Here is a 23989-nt window from a genome sequence, read left to right as displayed (position 1 = left end):
TTCAATCAAAACAAACAAAAGTTGAGTTCTTTACAGTAGATAAATAATTCCTTGATCCATATTTTAATCTTCAGTTCTCCAGTTTAATGTTGGCAATTGGGTATTTACTAGTGCCCATGTTTTATTTTCTTCCAGTTTAAGGTTTCACATCATAAATGGCTTCAAACTCAAAGCGTCTCAAATCATGCTCAAACTCAAAGCGTCTCAAACCATGCTCAAACCATGAGGATAGGATCAGTGGGTTGCCAGATGAAATTCTTTGCCACATTCTCTCCTTCCTTTTCACCAGAGAGGCTGTGAAGACTAGTGTTTTATCTCATAGATGGACAAATGTGTGGACTTCTGTTCCCATTCTAGATTTGGATGAAGAAGAATTTCACATAGACTTTAAACGTCGTGCCTTGCCAAAAGGCTCACAACTAATAAGACATGTCCCTGATTGGTTTGCACAGTATGTGAATCGTGTGCTTTTGTTTCGCTGCCCTGGAGACATTCAAAGATTCCGCCTTGTAGTTGGAAGGATGGATGATGTTTCTCGTATTTATGCTTGGATTGCCACTGCCATTAGGCGTAATGTTGTGGAACTTGATCTTGCTGTCGGCATAACTAGGAAACCAAATTTTGAGATCCCCAAAAGGCTTTTCATGTGCAGCACATTGGTCCGTTTGAAGCTATGGCTGCACAGATATACTAGGGTCATGACTCCTACTAGTTCAAACTGTTTCCCGAGCCTCAAGTTCTTTCATGTTGCAGTTCTGAATCCTGGTTCTGACTCAATGGTGAAACTCTTTTCTCGATGTTTACCTGTGCTTGAAGAGCTGATTATTGATGGAAAACTAGACACAACAGCTTTTAATCCGAATATATCTGCACCCAAACTGAAGAGACTACAAATTAAGCTCGCTGTCCATAAGGTTAATATGATTGCTGCTGCTGATCACTATGTATATTATGTGTGCCGAACTTTCATTAATGTTGATGCTCCAAATCTTGAAGAGTTTGATATCTGCTTTGATGCTATGGTGAGTTTTTCTTTGAAGAACGTCAAACGTCTACGCAAAGCCAAGATAGATTTCTTTAAAGAGATTATGGACCATGATTGTTTCCCTGGCCTAGCGGATCGCATACACCAGATTTGTGCAGGAATCTGTGATGCTAAGTACCTGACAGTAAAAGCTCCAATATTTGCAGTAAGTATGCTACTTTTCTCGTGGTGGTTAATAGCTTTCATCGTCTATGTGCTGGAATTTCCCCATAGAATTTTAGCTATATGATGGCAAATAATGTTTTAGTTTTGCTGTTGTTTGATTGACCTCTTTACTTCATCATTTATGTAGGCTCTTGACATTGGTTATCGCCGTCTTCTGCATGCCTACATTTAAGAATTTGAACAAGTTGGAGCTACAACTTCAAACCTGTCGATGTTTGCAATCACTGGCAACTTTGCTCAGGATATCACCAAATTTGGAACATCTCAGGATATTGCCAACAAGGGAACACATGCATGTCAATGTAAGTATATTAGGAACTACCCTTGAATGATTTCAGTATAGTTTAGAAAGATTTTAATTTAACTCTCATAGTTTATATCATTCATACCAGAAACTATCCTTATAAAATTCCAGTCTAGTTTAGAAAGATTTCAATTTAACTTGCTTATTTTAAATCATATCTAGGAGTACAACTATTGTGATGATGACAATGAGGATGTTCTTGTACATGAATGGGATGCACCGGAGTTCGCACATATTTCTTTGATTTCACACCTCAAGACTGTTTGCCTATGGGATTTCAAGGGGTGTCCAAATGAGGTGGAAGTGGCAAAGTACTTGGTGAAGCATGGCAAATCTTTGAATAAGGTGACTATTCATTTTCGCTTTGGTGAAAACAAAGAGATGAAGTCACAGTCTGCTATCACCTTGTTTTCGTCGCAATTTCTGAAGTTCCCGAGGGGTTCCAAGACTTGTGAAGTTGAATTTCAAATGATCAGTTGACATGGATCCTCGTTCCGGGAATGTAATATTACATTTTAACTGTTTCACTTTCTGTTTTCTCTATGGTAGATTTCTAACCTCTAAAGTTTCCAGAGGATTCAAAACAGTCATTTGACATGGATTTCTTTGGGACTAGATCACTAGAACATACATTTACTTATGTGCCTTGTGTTTTAACTGCCAACTTCCATTTTCTTCAGCGGTTTCTTCTCTCTGTTTCATCCATTGCTGGCCTGGTTTCTATAGTAATGGTGTACCACCCTTTATTTGAGGTTGGAAAATGCTAGATACACCAAAAATTTTGTTCAATCAAGAAAAGATATGAGATTGTTTACCACCTTTTATTTTAAGTAAAGTAATGTTTTCCTTCCATAAAAATAGAGTAACGCTAGAGACACCAAATATATATACCAAAATCATGTACCAAATGATGTGGTATGTGCCGATCGTGGGGGCATTTATAACATTCACCTCAGTGTTAGGAAACAAGAAAAGCGCGCTCACTAGTTGGGAAGCCGCCATACTCTTAAATTATCTCACACACACCTGAAGTTTCTTCTTGTTCTGAGCAACCAATCAGACCGATGAGAGAGTCTAACGATCCGGAGGCAAAACAGGTGCTGGGGGAACTGAAATTGCGTGGGGTGATGATCGAGCTCGACGAAGAATCTGTGATACGGGCTATCGAATCCATCCTCAATCGATACCTGCCATGTTATTGGGGGACAGTGATCCCCGGGATCACTAGTGCGATCAAACGAGAGCTTGTTAGGTCCAGGAATACGATCGATGCCGATTTGGTTAGAGAAGTTGACGAGTATTTTAAAAAACAAGGCAAGAAGAAACAGGGCATGGGGGATGAGTGGTCTGATGAAGATGAACCAGAAGATTCGGATGTGGGTTGGGAGGAGGTAGAGGAATCTTCGTCTGATTCCGAAGATGATGTTTCGGAGGGGAAAACGGAGGAGGCGGCGAAGGAGGAGGAGATAGACCATTTTAAAGATCCCACGGTTAGAAAAGAATGCATCGACGTCCTGTCATATCTGGCCGGGAAGAAAGGAACGAGTGTGAAACAAGGGGATGAGGAGGCGATCATGGAATCGATGATTCCCCACCTTCGGGATTCCATTACGAATTTGTGCGGCATCATGGGTTTCCTGGATACAGTTATCGAGTATATGGATGAGTGCAGCAGGCTCGATAATTTGGAGATAGTGGAGACTGCCCTTCGGGATAGAATTTTTGTTGAACGTTACGAGCAATACAAAGTAAAGGTGAGCTCCACCAGGCCCCAACCCTCTTACTTGATTGCTTCAATCTTGTAACTTTTCTCTCTTTATTATATATTTTGACACATGAGGAGGAGGAGGATATGGTTGTTCAGCTAATAAGGACCAACCGGTAATGCACGTATATATCCCTCCTTTACTTGATCTTGTTTTTAGGCTGTTGAGTTGTTAGGCACATTTGTTGTTAGTCTGATGATTAAAACAATGATATCTTGTTCAATTCTCTTTGATTAGACGTTAGTTTTAAAGCCATATTTGATTTTTTCCAATAAAAACGAATCGTCGAGTAACTTAGTGTTTGCACTGATCTTTTCCTCTAAATTTATTGGCAAATCTATGAACTAAGCAAGCTTTGACTCTTCCCAATCTCCCTCTGCAAATGAGATGAGATTTTGATAAATTGACTGATGTTGGCACTTTCCTGAAGCACTTGCTGCTCTTCTATTGTGTGCTCTTTGTCTTCCTTTTATGGTTAGTTAATATAACACTGTTTGCTTTTGTTTGGCGGGTGGTTCAAAAAGATTGTTCGTATTCATGTAGTTGATGGGATGTTAGAATGTACGAGCTTTGTAAATGAGGTCTTTCAGAACCTCAGCAGTCTAGCTATTGGTTGTTTTTGTTATACTTGTGCACTTAATCTGAGTGTGCTTCTTCTTTTTGCCTGATCCAGTCAAAGAAGAACTTGGTGCCAACTAAAGAAGAAGGGATTGCTACCCCCATGAACCAGATAACACAAGAAGAAGAAAAAAGGTGGGTTGTTACTTTCTCCTTCAGGAACTTATGGCTTTATATCACCTCTTTTGGTTTGCTCTTGGAATTCAATAAAAGTTGGAGCATCTTTCGTTCTGCTTAATATGATTTCTGATTTCTGATTTATTTTACAACAGAGAATCTGGAGATATAATGGAAATTCAAGAAACAGAGACTTCGATGATCCCCTTGGACCTGCCAGAGCAACCTAAAGAAAGTATGGGAAATGCTTATTCTTGCATCAAAGAAAGCTTGGAAAGGGCTGGAGGTAACAAGAGAAAGCTTGCCCAGGTGTAGCCCGGGTATTAGTTTGTTTAAGAGTGTATGTTAGGGATTTGGGTTATAAGAGTTTGGAAGATTGATCTGAGATATTAACATTTAGCAAAATTATGCGGTTTTCTGTGTAGTTTTTCGATTACATGAGAATTTTGGCCTGAAAATCATGCCAAGACCTTTAGTTATTCTAGTTTAGTGTGCAAGGCTGAGCCGAGGATCACTGTGACCTCTGCTGTAGGCGTTGGTGATGTTGCATTGGACTTGGCACTGCATCTAGCAAAAGATCATTCCAATTATTTCTTTGCATGCGTTGTTTCATTTACAGGTAATCTCCAGGGATAGTGGGCCTCTTGCCGCAAAATATTTTCCAAATTTTTCAGTTAATACTTAATACTTAATACTCCTGCTCATCAGTGGTAAGTCAAACGTGTAAGTTGGTGATCGTCTTATGTTCAATCTGCTTGTATTACAGATAAAAGTTGTTTCTCATTTTTATGTTGCTTGTGGGTGCGATTGATGAGATTGTAACATCACTAACATGGTTATGTTTCTTAGCAAAACTTAGCTGTTTGTACTATTTGTTATTTACAGCAGTAAATAGTAAAATGGTGCTGATGCCTCAGGAAAGTACTCAGCGAAGCGTGAAATATCTGAGACAAAATTTCAAGGTAATTGGGAGTGAACATGCTGACTACGAAGGCTGATGTGCTCAGAATGGCTGATGTGCTCACGATAAATCAAGCATCAGCCAACCCATTTGTGGTTCAGAAAACTCGGTGTAGATTATTCCTAGTAATCAAAGGGAGAACAACAGGAGCAAAAAGGCCAAGGCAGCCAGTTAGCTTAACAACTTCACCCCCAGTTAGCGTCTATCAAAATCAGTTTGATTTTGATAGACTACCTTGATACTCGATTGCTTAGATTCTTGAAGGGTCTTTCTTCCACCAACTGGAATCAAAGATAAAAGTTCACATGTCTGTGCAAGATTCTCCGAAAGATTAACCTCGTTTTTATTGATCTGTGTATAACAAGCACTTGGACAATCTGTTGGAGCTTCTGAACTCGACTTGGCAAGGACTAGGCAATTCCGTAATACCAAAGAAACGTTGAAACAAGTTTTCAAACTAACCAGTCGATCATATTTAACCATATCAGTCTTCTCGTCGTGTACTGCAGTGTGCGTTGCATGAAAAACTTGAGGTGCAATCGTCCTTGCTATTTCGAAACACAAATATGGGTGTTTCAATTGTGTTTTGTCCTCAATCTTTGACATCGTCCTGAGCCCTAATGAAACCCTAAAACCAACCAATAGGTGTGGAGGCACTATAAAAAGGAGGGATACAAGAGAGAGTGGGGAAGAAAGAAAGAAAAGATAAAGAGATGAACGATCCGGAGCCCAAACACGTGCTGGAGCGACTGAAATTGTGTGGGGTGCAGATCGACGTAGACGAAGAACCTCTCTTGCGGGTTATCGAGTCTTTCCTCAATCAATACCTGCGATGTCATTGGGCGTCAATGGTCGCCGATATCAGCGATGCGATCAAAGAAGAGCTTCTTAGATCCAGGAATATGATCGATGCCGATTTAGTTAGAGAAACTGAAGAGTATTTTAAAAAACAAGGCAAGAAGAAACAGGGCTTGGGGGATGAGTGGTCTGATGGAGATGAATATTCGGATGTGGGTTCGGAGGAGGTAGAGGAATCTTCGTCTTCGTCCGATTCCGAAGATGATGTGGCAGAGGGAAAAACGGAGAAGGTTGCGAAGGAGGAGGAGATAGATCCTTTTAAAGATCCGACAGTTAGAAAAGAATGCATCGACGTTCTGTCATATCTGGCCGGGAAGGAAGGAATGAGTGTGAAACAAGAGGATGAGGAGGCGATCCTGGAATTGATGATTCCCCACATTCGGGATTCCATTTCGTATTTCAACGGCATCATGAATTTCCTGGATAAAGTGACCGAGTATATCGATAATTCCTACAGGCTAGATAATTTGGAGACAGTGAAGACCGCCCTTCGGGATACAATTTTTGATGAAGTTTGTGGGCAATACAAAGTAAAGGTGAGCACCACCAGGCCCCATCTCTCTTACTTGATTGCTTCAGCCTTGTAATTTTTCTCTTTATTATATATTTTGACACAGGAGGAAGATATGTTTGTTGATGCTAATAAGGACCAACCGGTGATGCACATATCTCTCCTTTTCTCTTGTTGTTGTTTTAGGGTTTAGGGTTTCAGGGTAAGCAAGCTTTGACTCTTTTTTCCCCTGCAAATGAGATGAGATTTGGTTTACAAATTTTTGATAAATTGACTGATGTTGGCACTTTCCTGAAGCACTTGCTGCTCTTCTATTGTGTGCTCTTTGTCTCCCTTTTATGGTTACTTGGTTAGTTAATATAACATTGTTTGCTTTTGTTTGGCGGGTGGTTCAAAAAGATTCTTCGTATTCGTGTATTTGACGAGATGTTAGAATGTACTAATGGGGACTTTCAGAACCTCAGCAGCCTAGTTATCGGTGGTTTGTTGCTAATAGTTGTTTTATTTTATACTTCTGCACTTAATCATAGTGTTCTTTCTCTTTTTGCCTGATTTAGTCAATGAAGAACTTGGTGCCAACTAAAGAAGAAGGGATTGCTACCCCCATGAACCAGATAAAACAAGAAGAAGAAAAAAGGTGGGTTGTTACTTTCTCCTTCAGGAACCTATGGCTTTATCACCTCTTTTGGTTTGCTCTTGGAATTCAATAAAATTTGGAGCATCTTTGGTTCTGCTTAATGTGATTTCTGATTTTATTTTACGACAGAGAATCTGGAGATATAATGGAAGTTGAAGAAAGAGAGACTTCGATGATACCCTTGAACCTGCCTGCGCAAACGAAATAAAGTATGGGAAATGCTTATTCCTGCATCAAAGAAATTAAGTTTGGAAAGGGCTGGAGGTAATAAGAGAAAGCTTGCCCAGGTCTAGGCCGGGTTAGTTTGTTTAAGAGTATGTTGGGGATTTGGGTTAATAGTATGGAACATTGATCAGAGATATTAACATTTAGCGAATGGCTTTGTTCCGAAACCTCCCTTTGCCAAGACCTTTGGTTTATTCTAGTTTAGTTTGCAAGGCTGAGCCAACAATCACTGTGACCTGCTCTGTAGGCGTTGGTGTTGTTGCTTTGGACTTGGCACTGCATCTAGCAAAAGATCACATTCCAATTATTGCTTCGCATGCGTTGTGTGATTACCAAAAGGTTAGCTTAATAAATAAAAAAATTAGGGAGTCCTGAGAAAATGATATCATAATGGCGATGCTTAACCATGTATGAGTCCATGATCAAATGCTCTGAAGCTCAGTTCCTACATGGAATATATAGAGAAACAAAAATCACTAGTTACATATATTGTAACAATAATAAGCTACTTCTCATAAAAATAATTCATCAGATCATCCCTGCCGTGCAAACTTTCAACTATATGGACTGGTTTTCTGATGGGTCAAATTTCCCTCCTTATTTGAAGGAGGATGTCATATGGTTTACTACATGTGAAAAACCTTTCGGTAAAGCCTCAAGACCCATTCAATTAACCAAGAAGCAAGATACTATATGAATAGTAAAGTTGGTGGTGTGTATATATTGAAATGCAAGAGAGAGCCTATGTATAAGTTTGTGGGTGGCTGAAATGTTTGACAAAAGGAATGGAGATGCATTGATGGTGCATACAAACATTGAAGCTTGAATTAAGGAAGAAGTTTGAATTCTCTTCCTTGTGCATGGATGTGAAGGATTTGCATGGGAAATGCATGAAGAAGTTTGCCTATATAAAGACATGAGCAATGGTGCAATTGATGTACCGGTGAGTTCATCTTGTGTTATACAAGAGTGTGAGATAGAGAGAAAACTCCAAGTCGAGAGTTTGTGTGTGTAGCAAAACAAAGTGTGTGTGAGAGTGTATCCCTTCAAGTGTGAGTCTTGAAGTGGTGTTTCTCTTCGTGTAACATTTATTCGTATAATGGAGGTTCTTTGTTGTGTTACCCCGTGGACATAGGCACTTTACTGATCCACGTTAATTCTCGGTGTTTATCATTTTATTTCTGCTACATTTTACATTTATGGTTGTGAGTTTCTGATTCCACCATTCTACCGTTTATTCTTCTGAATAACGCAACAGTGTGGCTGGTGTTTATCCTTGGTTACAATCCTAATGAAAAACACAATAAGTGAAAGCAGGTTGAAGCCGCTGGTTGAAGCCCAACCACACATGCCTTTATATATCAACATCTTCACTCCCTCTTTCTCTCAAACCCTAGAAACCAAACAAGCCGCCGCTGATTCCTTCGTCCTATCGTCACCACCCAGAGCCAAGGGAGTTTGGTGGTGTTTCAGTTTCAGCCCAAGTCTTCACTTTTCGTTGTCTCCTTCTCTCTGTCCTCCATTATTTCCATTTCATGAAAGTTGAAACACCTTTTCTCGACCGTGTACAAATTATTTTCGAGTGATGGAGCATCTTGGGTGGTTGGTGTTTCAACTGCTAAATATCGTGTTGATTATTCCATTATCGTTATCGTGTTGATAAATGATAACATACAAGCATTTTAATTTCTTCCCGGAAAAAACCTTAATAAGTGTAGATGACCAACGTTTATCAGGGTATCGGCAACAAAATCAGATTCTCTACACAGAATTGACCCAACTATGACAACACCAGACAGAATAGTGCTACAACTGTTACTTGTAAATTGCAAGTTGTAACTCATTGCTTGAGAATCGCTTTCGGAGTTTCCTCGATTGATTTCCATACTCCTCCAATCTGTTTACTTAATAATGCAACTGTTATGCAGATCCTTGCCAAAACGGACCTCTGCATTGTTTACACAAAAGATGAACGGAAAAGCACAATCTCACTCAATTGCATTACTTGTAACTAGTAATCAAGTAAAACCACCCCTCACCAAAATGATCAGAGAATTCATATCATTGTTGAATCAGTTTCAACTTTCAATCCAGGCAAAAATTTCCATCTCAGGATTAGTCTATATCTGGCACAGCAGGGATGTAATACCTTCTAGTTAATTACAGCTCAAATTAAAATGGACAAGTCTGCTGTGAAGACCCAAAAGTTCTCCGATTGTGATATTGAGAAGATTCACCTACATTCTACTTGTCGTTTTGAAGAGAAAACCCAGGCCGGTTTTGAAGGGAAAACTTTGAAGCCTTCTCTTCACCGACTGTTTCATCCTCGACCACTTTAGTGGCACTCTGAGATTTTTCCGAGGGAGTAACAGCCTCAAAGCCTCCAGTTGATCCAGTGGTCGGTTTTCCACCCAACCTTTTGTAAAGCAACATAGCTTGAGAAATCTGGGAGGAGAGACCAGTAGCATCATTGGGAAGTGAAAGTGTTGTGTTCTGGAAAAAAAGGTAAAGGAGACACAGATTAGAAGGAAGGCAATTTTAATTATCAGTTGAGCATATATAAGAACAGCATACACAAAAAGTTCAATGCTTCTTTTTTCACCTGTTTGGCGACATTTCCAAAAGCCATAACATTTCCAAAATTTAGCTACCTTCGGCAGCCAAAAATGCAGCACGCCTCTCCCCTTCTGCTTGGTAAATGGTGGCATCCCTCTCACCTGAGAAAGAATAGTAGATTTAAGGGAATTTGACTTGCCACTTGATGAACCTAGTATATATAACTAGAATATCCCCTTAAAAATAAAAAAACTACAATATCAAACAACATATGATTTCTTACCTTCAGACACAAGAATTTTAACTCTCTTTTTCCGTTCTGCATCTGCTTGCAGTTCCATCGCTTGCCTCACTGTTTGAGGAGGATTTATGTCCTTTAAACAAGTATGCCAATTCAAGCGGTTACACACCTTCGTTACGGACAAAATAAAAGTATATCTGAATAAAATAGTGCAACACAAGTGTCTTACTTATCACATATCGGATGCACTTCAAGCCATATGATGTTGCAGCTTCATTCTTCTGCAGAGTAATATTCGTCGTCGGAGCCACCGCTTCTGCTTGTTGTTGCCTTTTGTGTTGCCTTAACCATGGCACCTTCTTGTTCATCCGTAGCCTCGTAAAGAGAAATGTTGCACTTGTATTGGTTCATTCTACTGATCACCTCTTCCATGTCGTGCTCGTACACTGCACAGGACCCACATTGCTTCACCTTTGCTACACCTTCGTTGCTTCCCGATGAAAAGATTTCAAAGACAAACTTCACCTCATTGCATGTGTCCTTTAGACGGCATTTGGGGAAAATAGCTAACACAAGGTGATCTGAAAAACCTGGATTTATATCGAAACTAAAACATCCTAAAAAAGTACCGGTACTATTATTGTACCAATTAAACATAAATAAATCATGCATGCCAGACTGATAGTCTTGAGGCAGAAATAGAGCACATACAGCAAACCCAATCAACTTGCTATTACTTGCATCCGAAGGAAACTTCAGCAAACCCAATTAACTTGCTCAAGTACTGTAGAAAACATGAAGAATGGTAGAAAAGTCAGCTTCCATGCAGGAACTTTAAAATTTAAATATGTGTGCAGTAGCAGATATTCAATGGCTTACTTTTATTCCATTCCAGAGGTGATCAATGTTGCTACGAACCAAACTAAGTTCCGTAAGTTCATCCGGCTGAAAACCTGGTGGGAGAGATTTTGAAGGATACCAACTCCAATTCAGAAATATCAAGTCATTAGGAAGATATTTGGGGCCAAGAGAAAGCAATAAATTATCAATGTAGAGCAGCTTCAGTTTATGCATTTTAGAGAAGGCCTCAAGATTCCAATCTGCCTCTTCTAATTCAGCCAAGCGTAACAATATGCCTTCAATGGCTTCTGTTCCCTGTTACAACAGAGAAGTCAATTCCAGGATTATTAAGTATTTTTCTTGCTAAATAAGATGACAGTGCTATCCAAGCTTGGTAATTCAATTTGTTTAAAATCTTACCGTATTCTTTGTGAATACATGAAAAATGTCGTTGCGAAGCCACAACCGACTGCGTCCACCAGGCTCTTCATAAGACTCTTGGCAAACAATTTCACATCCCATATCTCGTATCGAATCATGTATACCTATTTCATTGTATGATGAAATAGTTAAGAGAGATTTCTCAACAAGAACATCTATTGTAATACGAGTGCAAAACTCAGAGCTGTATGCAAGTTCATACAGCCTGCGAAAACAAGCAATGTCCAGAAAAATTTTCTTCTCCATCTCATCAAGTCCATCAAAACTTATTTTCAGTATTTCAAAAACTGTTCGGTTGGGAGTTTGTTGTAGTTTTTGCAGTGCAGAACTCCATGAATGTGCACTTCTTTTATACAAGAAAGACCCCAAAGTTTTAAGAGCTAAGGGAAGACCTCCAGCATACCTAACAAAACTCTTGGACTGTTCTGCATAATCTTGATCAGGCTCATCTTTCCTGAAGGCTTTCCAACTAAAGAGCTTAAGACCTTCATTTTCGTTCAGTGTCTTCAACTCATATGGTTCTTCTATATCATGTGTGACTAGTACTTGCCGATCTCTAGTTGTAATGATGATTCTACTTCTCAAACCAAAGCTGTCTTTTTCTCCCACCAAGTTTTCCAGTTGCTCTAGTTGATCCACATCATCAAGTACTAGAAGAATAGCTTTATTACAAAAACATCTCTTTATCATAGTGATTCCACTATAAACGTTCCATACTTGAACATTTTCTTCCTTCAACATCTGGGAAAGAATCTGTTTCTGTAGATAAACTAGACCATGGGTTGCGGAAACCTCTCTGACATTAGCAAGAAAGATGCAAACTTCAAATTGATGAGAGATTTTCTCATAAACTAGTCGAGCAAGGGTTGTCTTACCAAGACCACCCATCCCCCATATCCCTATAAAGCGAACATCATTTGCTTCTTTATCTAAAAGAACATCTATTTCCTCCAGCTTAGTATCCATTCCAACCAACGTCTCTGAGGAACACAATACAGTGAGACTAGGATGCACTCTGCTCCACAGTACTTGCACAATCTCTTTGATAAGCTCTGTCTCATACCTACAATAAGAATACAACAATTCTCAAGCGTAATATATGAACATAATAAGTTTCACTTCAAAGATTGAACCGAACCGCAGTAAGAAAGTGGGCATTCTATGCTCCTATAGAGTAAAACTTCAGATGTGAACCATCAAATTAGGTCAATAGTTCAATGTGCATGGCATAGTGTGTCCAAGCAGTCACTAATTTGAAGCTCACAATTTGGAGATTTCAATCATCAAAGTCCGTTATTTGATCTTACCTATAATCCTTTGAACTCCACCCAGCAAGATTGGCCACTTTGGTTAAAGCATCTCTCCACCCTTCCACCTCCTTATTTCCTTCTCCAAACTTCTCTTCGTGTTCTTCAAACGCTTCAGCAAAGCTTCCCCTTTGATGTCTCACATCAGAGGGTTCCACCTCATAAAATATTGGCAGAATAGACCCCCTCTCCTCCATGCATTCAAGAATCTTGGACAGTTCAAGCAAGCACCAAGTGGAAGTAGCATAGTTTGGCGAGAGAACAATGATCGCAAACCTGGATTGCTCGATTGCAGTGAGGAGTTCTGGAGAGATTGTTGTGCCTCTTTCAAGGTGTGGATCATCCCTGAAAGTCCTGATTCCTCGCCACCGCAACTTGTCATACAAGTAATCTGTGAAGCCCTTACGGGTGTCTTCGCCTCTGAAGCTCAAAAACACGCCGTACTTCCATGGGAAATAATTTGTACATGATCGAGAGAAGGTGTTTCAACTTTCACCACCAAACTCTTGGCTCTGGGTGGTGACGATAGGACGAAGGAATCAGCGGCGGCTTGTTTGGTTTTCAGGGTTCGAGAGAAAGAGGGAGTGAAGATGTTGATATATATAGGCATGGGCTTCAACCTGCTTTCACTTATTATGTTTTACATAAGGATTCTACAGTTTATTCCATTCTACAGTTCTTTTGGGAGTAAATCACTAGAACACAAGTTTTACTTTTTTTTTTTTTTTTTTTTTTAAGTATAAGGGCTAGAAAGCAGCCCTTACGCCGTAACTATTAATGAAACTGCAGAATACAAGGGGGTGATGTTAAGCCTAAACCTCATAGTGTAAGAACACCCTAAAACAATATCATGAGACTCTACATCACCAAGATATTCTAGCAAGAACCATTTAGCAAAGAGTGCGTCATTGGCTACTCTATTTGCTTTGACTGAAACATGGCAACATAACGGAAAGTTAAAACTCGTATAAAGCCATAAAATACTTTGTAAAACTCTTTTCCCATTATGCTCGAGATTCTCCCTGTCATAAAGTGGCTGCGACCATTTGACTACGCAAGAAACTCGCTGCCTCCTTAGGACAGGCATGGCACGCTGCGTGCACTTGCCAGGACATAGCCCACTTCGCCTCACGAGGCTTATTAACGGCATAAAGCAACTAGAAAACAAACCAAACAAGTAAATCATGTAAAAAACATAAACAAAAACAACAATACCAGCCCAGTTTAGGCCCAATAGGGTCCAAGCCCAAGCTCCACCACAATGAGAGAACGTAGTCAACGCCAAGACCGCCATCAAATTCCAAACGTCACCGCCCCGCCAGAGTCGCCAGAACACCACCTTCTCTGCTCGACCAACACTTCCGCGCAAGATCAAGGCTTGATCGCACCATGTCCTGCACAAGATCGTGCCCAGATCGGTTCCCATCTTCCCAATCCAAACAACGTCAGCACGAATCCGAGTCAGACGTCCTTCAGATTCCATCGATCTTTGCATCTGACCCGAGCTCCACCACGCCGCCGCGCCCATCCGCCACTCCAGACGATCCACCGACACCCACCAACGACCAAACCAGATCAGATCTCGCCGAAACCTGACATTGTGTTTTTCACTGCCAACTAAATAATAATTGCAATAAGAAATATTTCATGCCTACTGTTTCCTCAGTCGGCAAGGAATCTAGGAACTAAAATAAAACTATTAATAATAGGCCGTGAAGCCTGGGCTTCAGCCCAAAAGAAACCCTACAACCAATAGGTATACCAGAGAGAGAGAGAGAGGGAAATCCAGGAAAGAAATTGACGTCAACTTGGTCAGAGAAGTTGATGAGTATTTTAAAAAACAAGGCAAGAAGAAGGACGGCTCGGGGGATGAGTGGTCTGATGAAGATGAACCAGAAGATTCGGATGTGGGTTCGGAAGAGGAAGAGGAAGAGGAATCGGATTCCGAAGATGATATGACGGAGGAGGCCAAGCCCAAGGAGGAGGAGAAAAAGATAGATCATTTGAAAGATGATCCAACGACGAGAAAAAGATGCATGGACCGTCTGTCATATCTGGCCCGGGAGGAGAAAGGAATGAGTGTGAAACAAGGGGAGGAGGAGGCGATCCTGGAATTGATGATTCCCCACCTTCGGAGATTCATTTCGTCTTTCAACGGCATCATGTTTTACCTGGACAGAGTGAGCGAGTATATCGAAAGGTGCTGCAGCAGGCTCGATAATTTGGACACAGTGGAGACGTTTGTGTTCATGTATTTGACGGGATGTTAGAATGTACGAATGAGGACTTTCAGAACTGCAGCAGCCTAGCTATTGGTGATTTGTTGCTAATACTTGTTTTGTTTTATACTTCTGCACTTAATCATAGTGTTCTTCCTCTTTTTGCCTGATCCAGTCAAAGAAGAACTTGGTGCCAACTAAAGAAGAAGGGGTTGCTACCCCCATGAACCATATAAAACAAGAAGAAAAAAGGTGGGTCGTTACTTTCTCCTTCAGGAACCTATGGCTTTATCACCTCTTTTGGTTTGCTCTTGGAATTCAATAAATTTTGGAGCATCTTTTGTGCTGCTTAATATGATTTCTGATTTTATTTTACAACAGAGAATCTGGAGATATAATGGAAGTCGAAAAAACAGAGACTTCGATGATCCCCTTAAACCTGCCTGCGCAACCGAAAGAAAGTATGGGAAAAATTCTTATTCCTGCATCAAAAAAAGTTCGGAAAGGGCTGGAGGTAACAAGAGAAAGCTTGCCCAGGTCTAGCCCGGGTATTAGTTTGTTTGAAGTGTATGTTGGGGATTTGGGTTAAGATTATGTTGGGGATTTGGGTTAAGAGTTTGGAACACTGATCGGAGATATTAACATTTAGCAAATGAGAATTATGCGGTTTTCTGTGTAGTTTTTCGATCACATGAGAATTTTATTTTGCCTTTGCTTCATAACCTCCCTTGTATTTGTAGTTATTCTAGTTTAGTTTGTAAGGCTGAGCCAAGGACACTGTGACCTGCGCTGTATGCATTGGTGTTGTTGCTTTGGACTCGGCACTGCATCTAGCAAAAGATCACATTCCAATTATTGCTTTGCATGCGTTATTTCATTTTCAGGTAATCTCCAGGGATAGTGGGCCTCTTGCTGCAAAATATTTTCCAATTTTTTCAGTTAATACTTAATACTCCTGCTCATCAGTGGTAAGTCAAACGTATAAGTTGGTGATCTTCTTATATTCAATCTGCTTGTATTATAGATAAAAGTTGCTTCACAATTTATATGCTGCATGTGGGTGCGATTGATGAGATTGTAACATGGTTATGTTTCTTAGCAAAACTAAGCTGTTTGTACTCCTTGTTATCAATTACAGCAGATAGTAAAATGGTGCTAATGCCTCAGGAAAGTACTCGGTGAATCGTGAAATATCTGAGACAAAAATTTCAAGGTGATTGGGAGTGAACATACTGACTGCGAAGGCTGATGTGCTCATAATGACTGATGTGCTCACAATTCATCAAGCATCAGCTAACCCATTTGTGGTTCAGAAAACTCGGTTGAGATTATTCCTCGTGATCAAGGCAGCCAGTGAGCTTAACAACTTCACCCCCAGACTATACAGAGACAACTAAATCAGTTTGATTTTGATAGAGGCTTACCTTGATACTCGATTGCTTAGATTCAATTACCTTATTATGAATGTATATAATAATATTTCATTAAGAAGATTCCCAAAAGGATTACATACATGCAAAACTACTTGTCATCCATCAATCGAAGATTAGAAACACACAACAGTTCAAAAGAAAAAACACAAACAATTAATAGCATCAAAGCATTTTACAAACAATTAATAGCATCAAAGCATCTTACAAACAATTAATAGCTTCAAGTTAACTAACATCGCTCCGCTTTTTACTGGGATTTTTTGTATGCCCTAGTTATCTTATTCTTGTATGTCTGGAACTTCATAGGCTTCTTGGACGTGCTGTTCTCAATACTTTTCAAGGCAACATGTGCTGCCTGCTCAAGCCTTTTGACTATTAAATCGCTGCTTTTGTTTGCTTCTTGAAATTCAAGATTTCCATTCACGTCCAAACGTAGAATCTTCAGATCTGTCAGAAATTTTATCTGGTATTGAACTGTGAGCGGTCTGTCAATTATTACTGAATCCTTAACAACCTCTTCAAGCTTCTCTATTTGAACAGAGCCACGTTTCCTAATTTCGTCTACCAAGGGTTCGGCTTTTGTCCACATCATGACTTTTGTTTCCGCTTCAAGCCTTTTATCTTCAAGCCCCAGATCCGCGTTGATATCAACTTCATATTCAGAACTATCCGCCACTTGCAACTTCAAAGTCTTGAGCAAATACTGTAGAGGTTCTTCTAGGAAACATGTGGTTTCACCTTTCTCTTTATCCAAAATATTCCCTCGAAGTATGATGCACGGACACCTCTAACCATGGAGTGTCGGAGCGTCGGACGCTCCCCGACACGCCGATACGTACCGACACGGCCCGACACGGCGTCCGACACGCCACGTGGCGTGTCCGAAAAGTCAAACTTTTTCGACACGGTTGCGACACGTTGACCATTTCTCGACACGGCGTCGACACGGTTTCGACACGCCACATCACCATTTAAAAAAAAAATTGAACTGACCTAACACAGAGAGCTAGAGGGAGCCGCACTTCTCTCATTCTTCCCATTCTTCCCAAATAGTTCCCAGAGTGAGAAAAGTTGAACCCAGCGACCACAAGCCGAACCCAGCCTCCAGCTCCGACCGACGACCTCAGACCGGCGACCTCTCCAGCCTCCGACCTCATATCTGTAAGTAATTCTTTCTTTTTCTTTTCGTCTTTCGACCTCAAATCAGTGTGGGTGTGGGTCTGTGGGACTGTGGGTTACTGGGTTAGAATTTGATATATATGTATATTTGTATGAAGATAATGGACTAAATGGAGGAAGGAGGTAAGTGCGGTGGGTGGGTGCACAGGTGTGGATCCGGGATCATATATACTATATATATATATGTGATGTTATGATGACCTATGGTTCAATTTGTTTATGTGTTAGACTGAGAATTCTCCATCTTTGTTCAATCAATTTATGCATGGACTAAAAATGGACTTACGGTATGTGGTGTAAAGTTTGTATATTGTGATTCAATTGCACAGGATGAGTACTTCTACTTCAGCAGCATCTACAGAACCTAGTGTCGATTCAAATGTGGAGGAAAATTTATCTGCGCCACTTTGGAAATATGTCACTAAGGATATAGTTGTTGATGCCGACGGTGCAAAGTTGTTGCCCAAACGTCCAAACTCCAAAGTTGCTGCCTATTGTGGCTATTGCATATGTCATTTATGAACATCTCTTCATTTGCACTTACTAAATCTATTTGAAGTTGTTTGATTGTTATTTGTAATGGATTTAGAACACTATTTTGTTAATAAGATTATCCTTATGTCAAATTTTAGTATCTTTTTATGTATTTAGTATATAAATATATATATTTTATTTGCCGTGTCGGATCCTCTGTTTTTAGGTTTTTCCGTGTCGCCGTGTCGCGCCGTGTCGTGTCGCCGTATCCGTGTCCGTGTCCGTGCAACATAGAGTCGACGAACGTAATCTTTGATTTTAACATCAAGCTTCTCCCGGAGATCTGTTATGTAGCCTCTACGTTTTATCTCCTTTTCCCTAATTAGAGATGTCATGATGTTGTAAAGAATGACTGCACGACCAACCACTAATGCACTCTCTTTTAATTTACGAGATTTAGCTAAGTATTCCGCATCTCCAATGCTGATCACAAATTTTTTGTCATCGCCCTGTCTAAATGAGTCTTTCAGCCAGGTAATCAAACTTTTCACTTGCTCATCTATCTTTTCGTCTATAATCTCTTGTCCAGTTATTCTTCCACGAGCTGCAATCAGAGATAAAAGTTTACATGCTTGTGCAAGATTATCCGAAAGATTAACCTCGTTTTCAATGATTATCTGTGTACAACAAGCACTTGGACAATCTGGTGGAGCTTCAAAGTCGTCATCTGAACTCGGCTTGGCAAGGACTAGGCAATTCCATAATACCAAAGGAAGGTTGACACAAGTTTTAAAACTAACCAGTCGATCATATTTAACCATATCAGTTGTCTTGTCGTGTACTACAATGTCCGTTGCATGAATAACTTGAGGTGCAATCATCCTTGCTATTTGGAAACAGAATTCTGGGTGTTTTATGCTCAATTGTGTATTGTTTACAATCTTTGACATCGTCTGGAGCCCTTCCATATCAAAATAATATGCTTGCAACTGTTTAACAAATGAAAACACCTCGTCCATCGCAATACGTAGAGCATTAATATTCTTCTTTTTATGTTTTTGGCCATCAGTTTGTATCACTATAGGAATGTGATCTGAGACACCTCCATGCGTCAAATGCACCACCCTATAAGATTGAAACATATCTTTCCACTCCACTGTGGCCAATCCTCTATCAAGCCTCTGCTTAATGTTACATCTCTGCCATGTAGATTTACAACCCTCAAAAGGCAAGTCATGAAGAAAGCATTCTTTCCGGACTTCTTCGAAAGCCTGCCACTTCTCATCTTTTTTTTGCCTCCCGCCACTTTTCTCATCTTTTGATAAAATTTCATTGAAGTCTCCAAAAATTATCCAAGGGAGATCTTTAATGTCCTTTAACTTTCGGAGCCACTCCCATGAGCGAGCCTTCACTGTTGGGTGCCCATAAAATCCTGTTAACCTCCACTTCTTACCAGTAGGACTAACGTTAATCACGAAATCAAGATAATTTTCTGTCTTATCTAAAAATTCAACATCTACGTCTGTTTTGAATAACATAGCTAACCCAACGCAGTTGGGTTTATCGACTGCACCTATGGTTGAAGAACATGCATAAACATTGTAGAATCCTAGTTTGGAAGAAACTTCTTTGATAGCTTTAGATGACATCCGAGTCTCGATCAAAAAGATGATCGAAGGTTCATATATAGCCTTGAGAACTTTTAGCATATATATGGCTGAGGGGCCGAGTCTGCAGCAGTTCCAAAACAAAATAGTAGGAGTTTCTTCCGGTTTTTGTCGAACTCCTTTGACATAACTGGTAGTTCCTTAATCATCATCTCTACATCTTCATCAGCACTAATGTTGACAAGCTCACGTGCTGCAAGTGATCTATACGAAAAGCTTGTCCCTTCTATTTTGTAACCAAGCTTAGATGCAATATCCTTTAAGTCGTTCAGATTGGCGCGCCGTCTTTGGATCAAGTCCATTGACCCAAACTGCTTTCTTATCTGTACTAAAGCCCTCATAAATGACCTTGAGAGCACAGTCACTAGGACCAGGACAGTGTCTCAACGAATACCTCATAGTTGCTCTGAGACTCAGCACAATACATACAACAATTTTTATGGATGATGCAAAAATAATGTGGCCAAGGCTCTTATTTGTAGGCACAGTAATTGTAGTTCTGTTTCCTTTACAGGAAAGGAACATTGCTAGACTTGTTTCCTATGTGGGCAAAGAAAATCAAGGTGATAACTATCTAGATTCGTTCCTATGAAGGAAAGGAAAATTAAGTTCCGGAATTATTTCCTTATGTACGATAGGAAAGGGAAGAAATATTTCATGATCTGTTTCCTCATTAAATCTAGGAATAAAAAGAAAACTAATAATAATTGGGATAGGAAAGTCAATAAGAAATATTTCATGGTCTGTCTAGAAATTAAAATAATAAAATTATTAATAATTGGGCAGTGAAGCCTGGGCTTGAGCCCAAAAGAAACCCTAAAACCAATAGGTAGGGAGACTATAAAAAGGAGAGGGGATATACCAGAGAGAGGGGAATAGAGAAAGAAAGAAAGAAGAAAATGTCTTTGGGAGAAAAAGAGATAGGGTATTGGAGACCAATGATAGTGTTTAACGATCCGGAGCCCAAAGACGTGCTGGCGCGGCTGAAATTGAGTGGGGTGAAGATCGAGGTAGACGAAGAACATCTCATGCGGTTTATCGAATCCTTCCTCAGTCGATTTCTGCCGTGTTATTGGGGGTCAGTGATCGGCGAGATCTCCAATGCGATCAGACGAGAGCTTGTTAAATCCAGGAAAGAAATTGACGTCAACTTGGTCAGACAAGTTGATGAGTATTTTAAAAAACAAGGCAAGAAGAAGGACGGCTCGGGGGATGAGTGGTCTGATGAAGATGAACCAGAAGATTCGGATGTGGGTTCGGAAGAGGAAGAGGAAGAGGAATCGGATTCCGAAGATGATATGACGGAGGAGGCCAAGCCCAAGGAGGAGGAGAAAAAGATAGATCATTTGAAAGATGATCCAACGACGAGAAAAAGATGCATGGACCGTCTGTCATATCTGGCCCGGGAGGAGAAAGGAATGAGTGTGAAACAAGGGGAGGAGGAGGCGATCCTGGAATTGATGATTCCCCTCCTTCGGAGATTCAGTTCGTCTTTCAACGGCATCATGTTTTTCCTGGACAGAGTGAGCGAGTATATCGAAAGGTGCTGCAGCAGGCTCGATAATTTGGACACAGTGGAGGCGGCCCTTCAGAGTGCAAGTTTTCGTGAGTACTGGAAAGCAAAGGTGAGCACCACCAGGCCCCGACCCTCTTACTTGATTGCTTCAGCTTTGTAACTTTTCTCTTTATTATATATTTTGACAGACACAGGAGGAGGAGGATATGGTTGTTCATGCTAATAAGGACCAACCGGTAATGTACATGTCCCTCCTTTATTCTTGTCGTTGTTGTTAGGCACATTTGTTGTTAGTCTGATTAAAACCATGACATCTTGTTCAATTCTCTTCGATTATACATTAGTTTTAGAGCCATATTTGATTTTTCCAATATAAACGACTCGTCGAGTAATTTAGTGTTTTCTCTGACCTTTTCCTCCAAATTTATTGGCAAATCTATAAACTAAGCAAGCTCCGACTCTTTTTCCCCATGCAAATGAGATGAGGTTTTTGATAAATTGAATGATGTTGGCACTTTCCTGAAGCACTTGCTACTCTTCTATTGTGTGCTCTTTGTCTCCCTTTTGTGAATACAACACTGTTTGCTTTTGTTTGGCGGGTGGTTCAAAAAGATTGTTCGTATTCAAGTAGTTGATGGGATGTTAGAATGTACGAGTTTTGTAAATGATGACTTTCATAACCTCAGCAGCCTAGCTATTGGTGATTTGTTGCTAATAGTTGTTTTTGCTATACTTGTGCACTTAATCTTAGTGTTCTTCCTCTTTTTGCCTGATCCAGTCAAAGAAGAACTTGGTGCCAACTAAAGAAGAAGGGTTTGCTACCCCCGTGAACCAGATAAAACAAGAAGAAGAAAAAAGGTGGGTTTTTACTTTCTCCTTCAGGAACCTATGGCTTTATCACCTCTTTTGGTTTGCTCTTAGAATTAAATAAAATTTGGAGCATCTTTTGTCCTGCTTAATATGATTTCTGATTTTATTTTACAACAGAGAATCTGGAGATATAATGGAAGTTGAAGAAACAGAGATTTCGTTGATGCCCTTGAACATGCCAGCGCAGCCGAAAGAAAGTATGGGAAATGCTTATTCCTATATCAAAGAAAGTTTGGAAAGGGCTGGAGGTAACAAGAGAAAGCTTGCCCAGGTCTAGTCCGGGTATTAGTTGTTTAAGAGTGTACGTTGGGGATACGAGTTAAGAGTATGTTGGGGATACGAGTTAAGAGTATGTTGGGGATTTGGGTTGATAGTTTGGAACACTGATCTGAGATATTGACATTTAGCAATGAGAATTATGCGGTTTTCTGTGTAGTTTTTCGATTACATGAGAGTATGTAAAGTTCAGTTTCAGAAAATCGTTTCATACAGATTCTTCTTTGGGGAATATAACCTTATATGCAGTCTTGTACGTGTAACTATCTGCCCTCTTGCTAATTTCTGTCATCAATAGGCATATTATTTCTGTGGGAATGGAACATGAGATATTTTCTTTAATGCAAATTAGAAAGCAACTTGTAAGCAGTGAGATTTGCTCTCTCGTAAGTGTGGCAAAACAAAGTTGATTACATGAGATTTGCGAAGTTCCCGAGGGGTTCCAAGACTTGTGAAGTTGAATTTCGGATGATCAGTTGACTTGGATCCTCGTTCTGGGAATGGGAATGTAATATTACGCTCACTTGTAAATATAACTGCTTTACTTTCTGTTTTCTTTTTGGTAGATTTCTAACCTCTAAGTTTACTGAGGATTCAAAACAGTCATTTGACATGGATGTTTCTTTTGGGACTAAATCACTAGAACATAAGTTTACTTATGTGCCTTGTGTCTTTAACTGCCAACTTCTATTTTCTTCAACGTTTTCTTCTCTCTGTCTCATCCATTGCTGGCCAGGTTTTTATATTAATGGTGTTTATTGTTTACCACCTTGTAGTGAGGGCATATGTTAGTCCTTCCGAGTTTTGGCTTCAGTATAGTTTTTTTTTTTTTTTTTTGTAGTATAGCTGTAATCCTTGGGTAGAGGATTCTGTCTGTTTGGTCTTGATATCTATGTACCAAAGTAAACTGTAAAGGCTTCAAATAAGTATCAAGGTCCATGCATCTGAAATTAATAAGTTTTCAGTTCTGGTTAATGCTGATGGTGATTTCATGGTGAGCTCTTATTTCTTTGGAGAATGCAAAATGTGATAAAAAAAATGAGGTTAATGTCTCAAGAGAATTGTCAGGCAAAACATTAAATTCTTGTAACATAGCTTTGCAAGTAATCGGTGTAGTTTTGGCTATTTATAACCATGCATGAACTATCATGCATATACATTTGTTTTTTCTTTTGTGAAAGATATTTTGATTAGAGGAAGCATCTTACCCCTCTAGGAACATTATAAACTGCATGCGACCTGTAGACCTTAACTAACATATGAGTGCAAGCCGATTTTCACAACGAGAGTAGTAAACCCTTACCGCATTGGCTTAAGGTTTCCACTTCGTATGCCCGAAAATCGTGATGATCTAGACAACGGGATGCTGGTTTTTTCCGTCTTGTATCAGTCGGACATCGTGATGACGTCAACTTTCTAGATGCTGACATCAGCGTCATATGAATTCAGTACTCATCAACCTATCAATAAAGACCTTGCGAATGTTATGGCTCCTACTTGGGTTACAAGTGCTTATTAGGATAGATGACCTTAATACACAAGTAATGAATAAGAGTTTGGTCGAAACATCAAATAGAAAATTTCACTTAAGTCACTTTCTTAACATTTTTTGTAACATAAGTCCACTTTAATATTTTCACCCATATAAGTCCACTTTTAAGCCTAAACCTGTTATTTTACTTTTATGATGTTCCTAAAATACCCTCATTCCCTACAAATCCATTCTCTCACACGAATCCTTCACTTTCCTCTCTCTCTCTCTC

The 23989-nt window shown here is 39.9% G+C and overlaps 6 protein-coding genes across 6 annotated transcripts; 5 read left to right on the top strand and 1 right to left on the bottom strand.

Moving 5' to 3' along the window:
- Positions 1 to 155: 155 nt before the first annotated feature.
- Positions 156 to 759, top strand: LOC101308471 (F-box/LRR-repeat protein At3g03030-like). Its single transcript, XM_004300740.1, has 2 exons — positions 156 to 659; positions 754 to 759. Exons 1-2 carry the CDS (start codon positions 156 to 158, stop codon positions 757 to 759), a joined length of 510 nt encoding a protein of 169 aa, XP_004300788.1.
- A 117-nt stretch (positions 760 to 876) lies between these two features.
- On the top strand, positions 877 to 1425 carry LOC101302649. The gene is made up of 2 exons (XM_004298740.1): positions 877 to 1190; positions 1338 to 1425. The coding sequence occupies exons 1-2, from the start codon at positions 921 to 923 to the stop codon at positions 1380 to 1382; spliced, it is 315 nt and encodes a 104-aa protein (XP_004298788.1). The 5' UTR covers positions 877 to 920; the 3' UTR covers positions 1383 to 1425.
- Positions 1426 to 1456: 31 nt separating this feature from the next.
- LOC101302354 lies at positions 1457 to 2008 on the top strand. The gene is made up of 2 exons (XM_004298739.1): positions 1457 to 1512; positions 1677 to 2008. Exons 1-2 carry the CDS (start codon positions 1501 to 1503, stop codon positions 1992 to 1994), a joined length of 330 nt encoding a protein of 109 aa, XP_004298787.1. The 5' UTR covers positions 1457 to 1500; the 3' UTR covers positions 1995 to 2008.
- A 570-nt stretch (positions 2009 to 2578) lies between these two features.
- Positions 2579 to 4469, top strand: LOC101308184. Its single transcript, XM_004300739.1, has 3 exons — positions 2579 to 3268; positions 3954 to 4033; positions 4171 to 4469. Exons 1-3 carry the CDS (start codon positions 2579 to 2581, stop codon positions 4328 to 4330), a joined length of 930 nt encoding a protein of 309 aa, XP_004300787.1. The 3' UTR covers positions 4331 to 4469.
- A 5808-nt stretch (positions 4470 to 10277) lies between these two features.
- On the bottom strand, positions 10278 to 13044 carry LOC101307894 (TMV resistance protein N-like; the record flags this gene model as incomplete). The annotated part of the gene is made up of 5 exons (XM_004300738.1): positions 10278 to 10594; positions 10746 to 10788; positions 10884 to 11159; positions 11265 to 12348; positions 12593 to 13044. Coding segments are annotated over 5 exons (2172 nt in total), but the record flags the coding sequence as incomplete, so codon positions are not given.
- A 7221-nt stretch (positions 13045 to 20265) lies between these two features.
- Positions 20266 to 22490, top strand: LOC101297726. The gene is made up of 4 exons (XM_004298722.1): positions 20266 to 21189; positions 21269 to 21316; positions 21859 to 21938; positions 22068 to 22490. Exons 1-4 carry the CDS (start codon positions 20464 to 20466, stop codon positions 22225 to 22227), a joined length of 1014 nt encoding a protein of 337 aa, XP_004298770.1. The 5' UTR covers positions 20266 to 20463; the 3' UTR covers positions 22228 to 22490.
- Positions 22491 to 23989: the final 1499 nt, after the last annotated feature.

This window comes from Fragaria vesca, linkage group LG5, assembly GCF_000184155.1.
Source record: "Fragaria vesca subsp. vesca linkage group LG5, FraVesHawaii_1.0, whole genome shotgun sequence".
NCBI classification, from domain to species: domain Eukaryota; kingdom Viridiplantae; phylum Streptophyta; class Magnoliopsida; order Rosales; family Rosaceae; genus Fragaria; species Fragaria vesca.
This window is presented reverse-complemented; position numbering and strand designations above follow the sequence as displayed.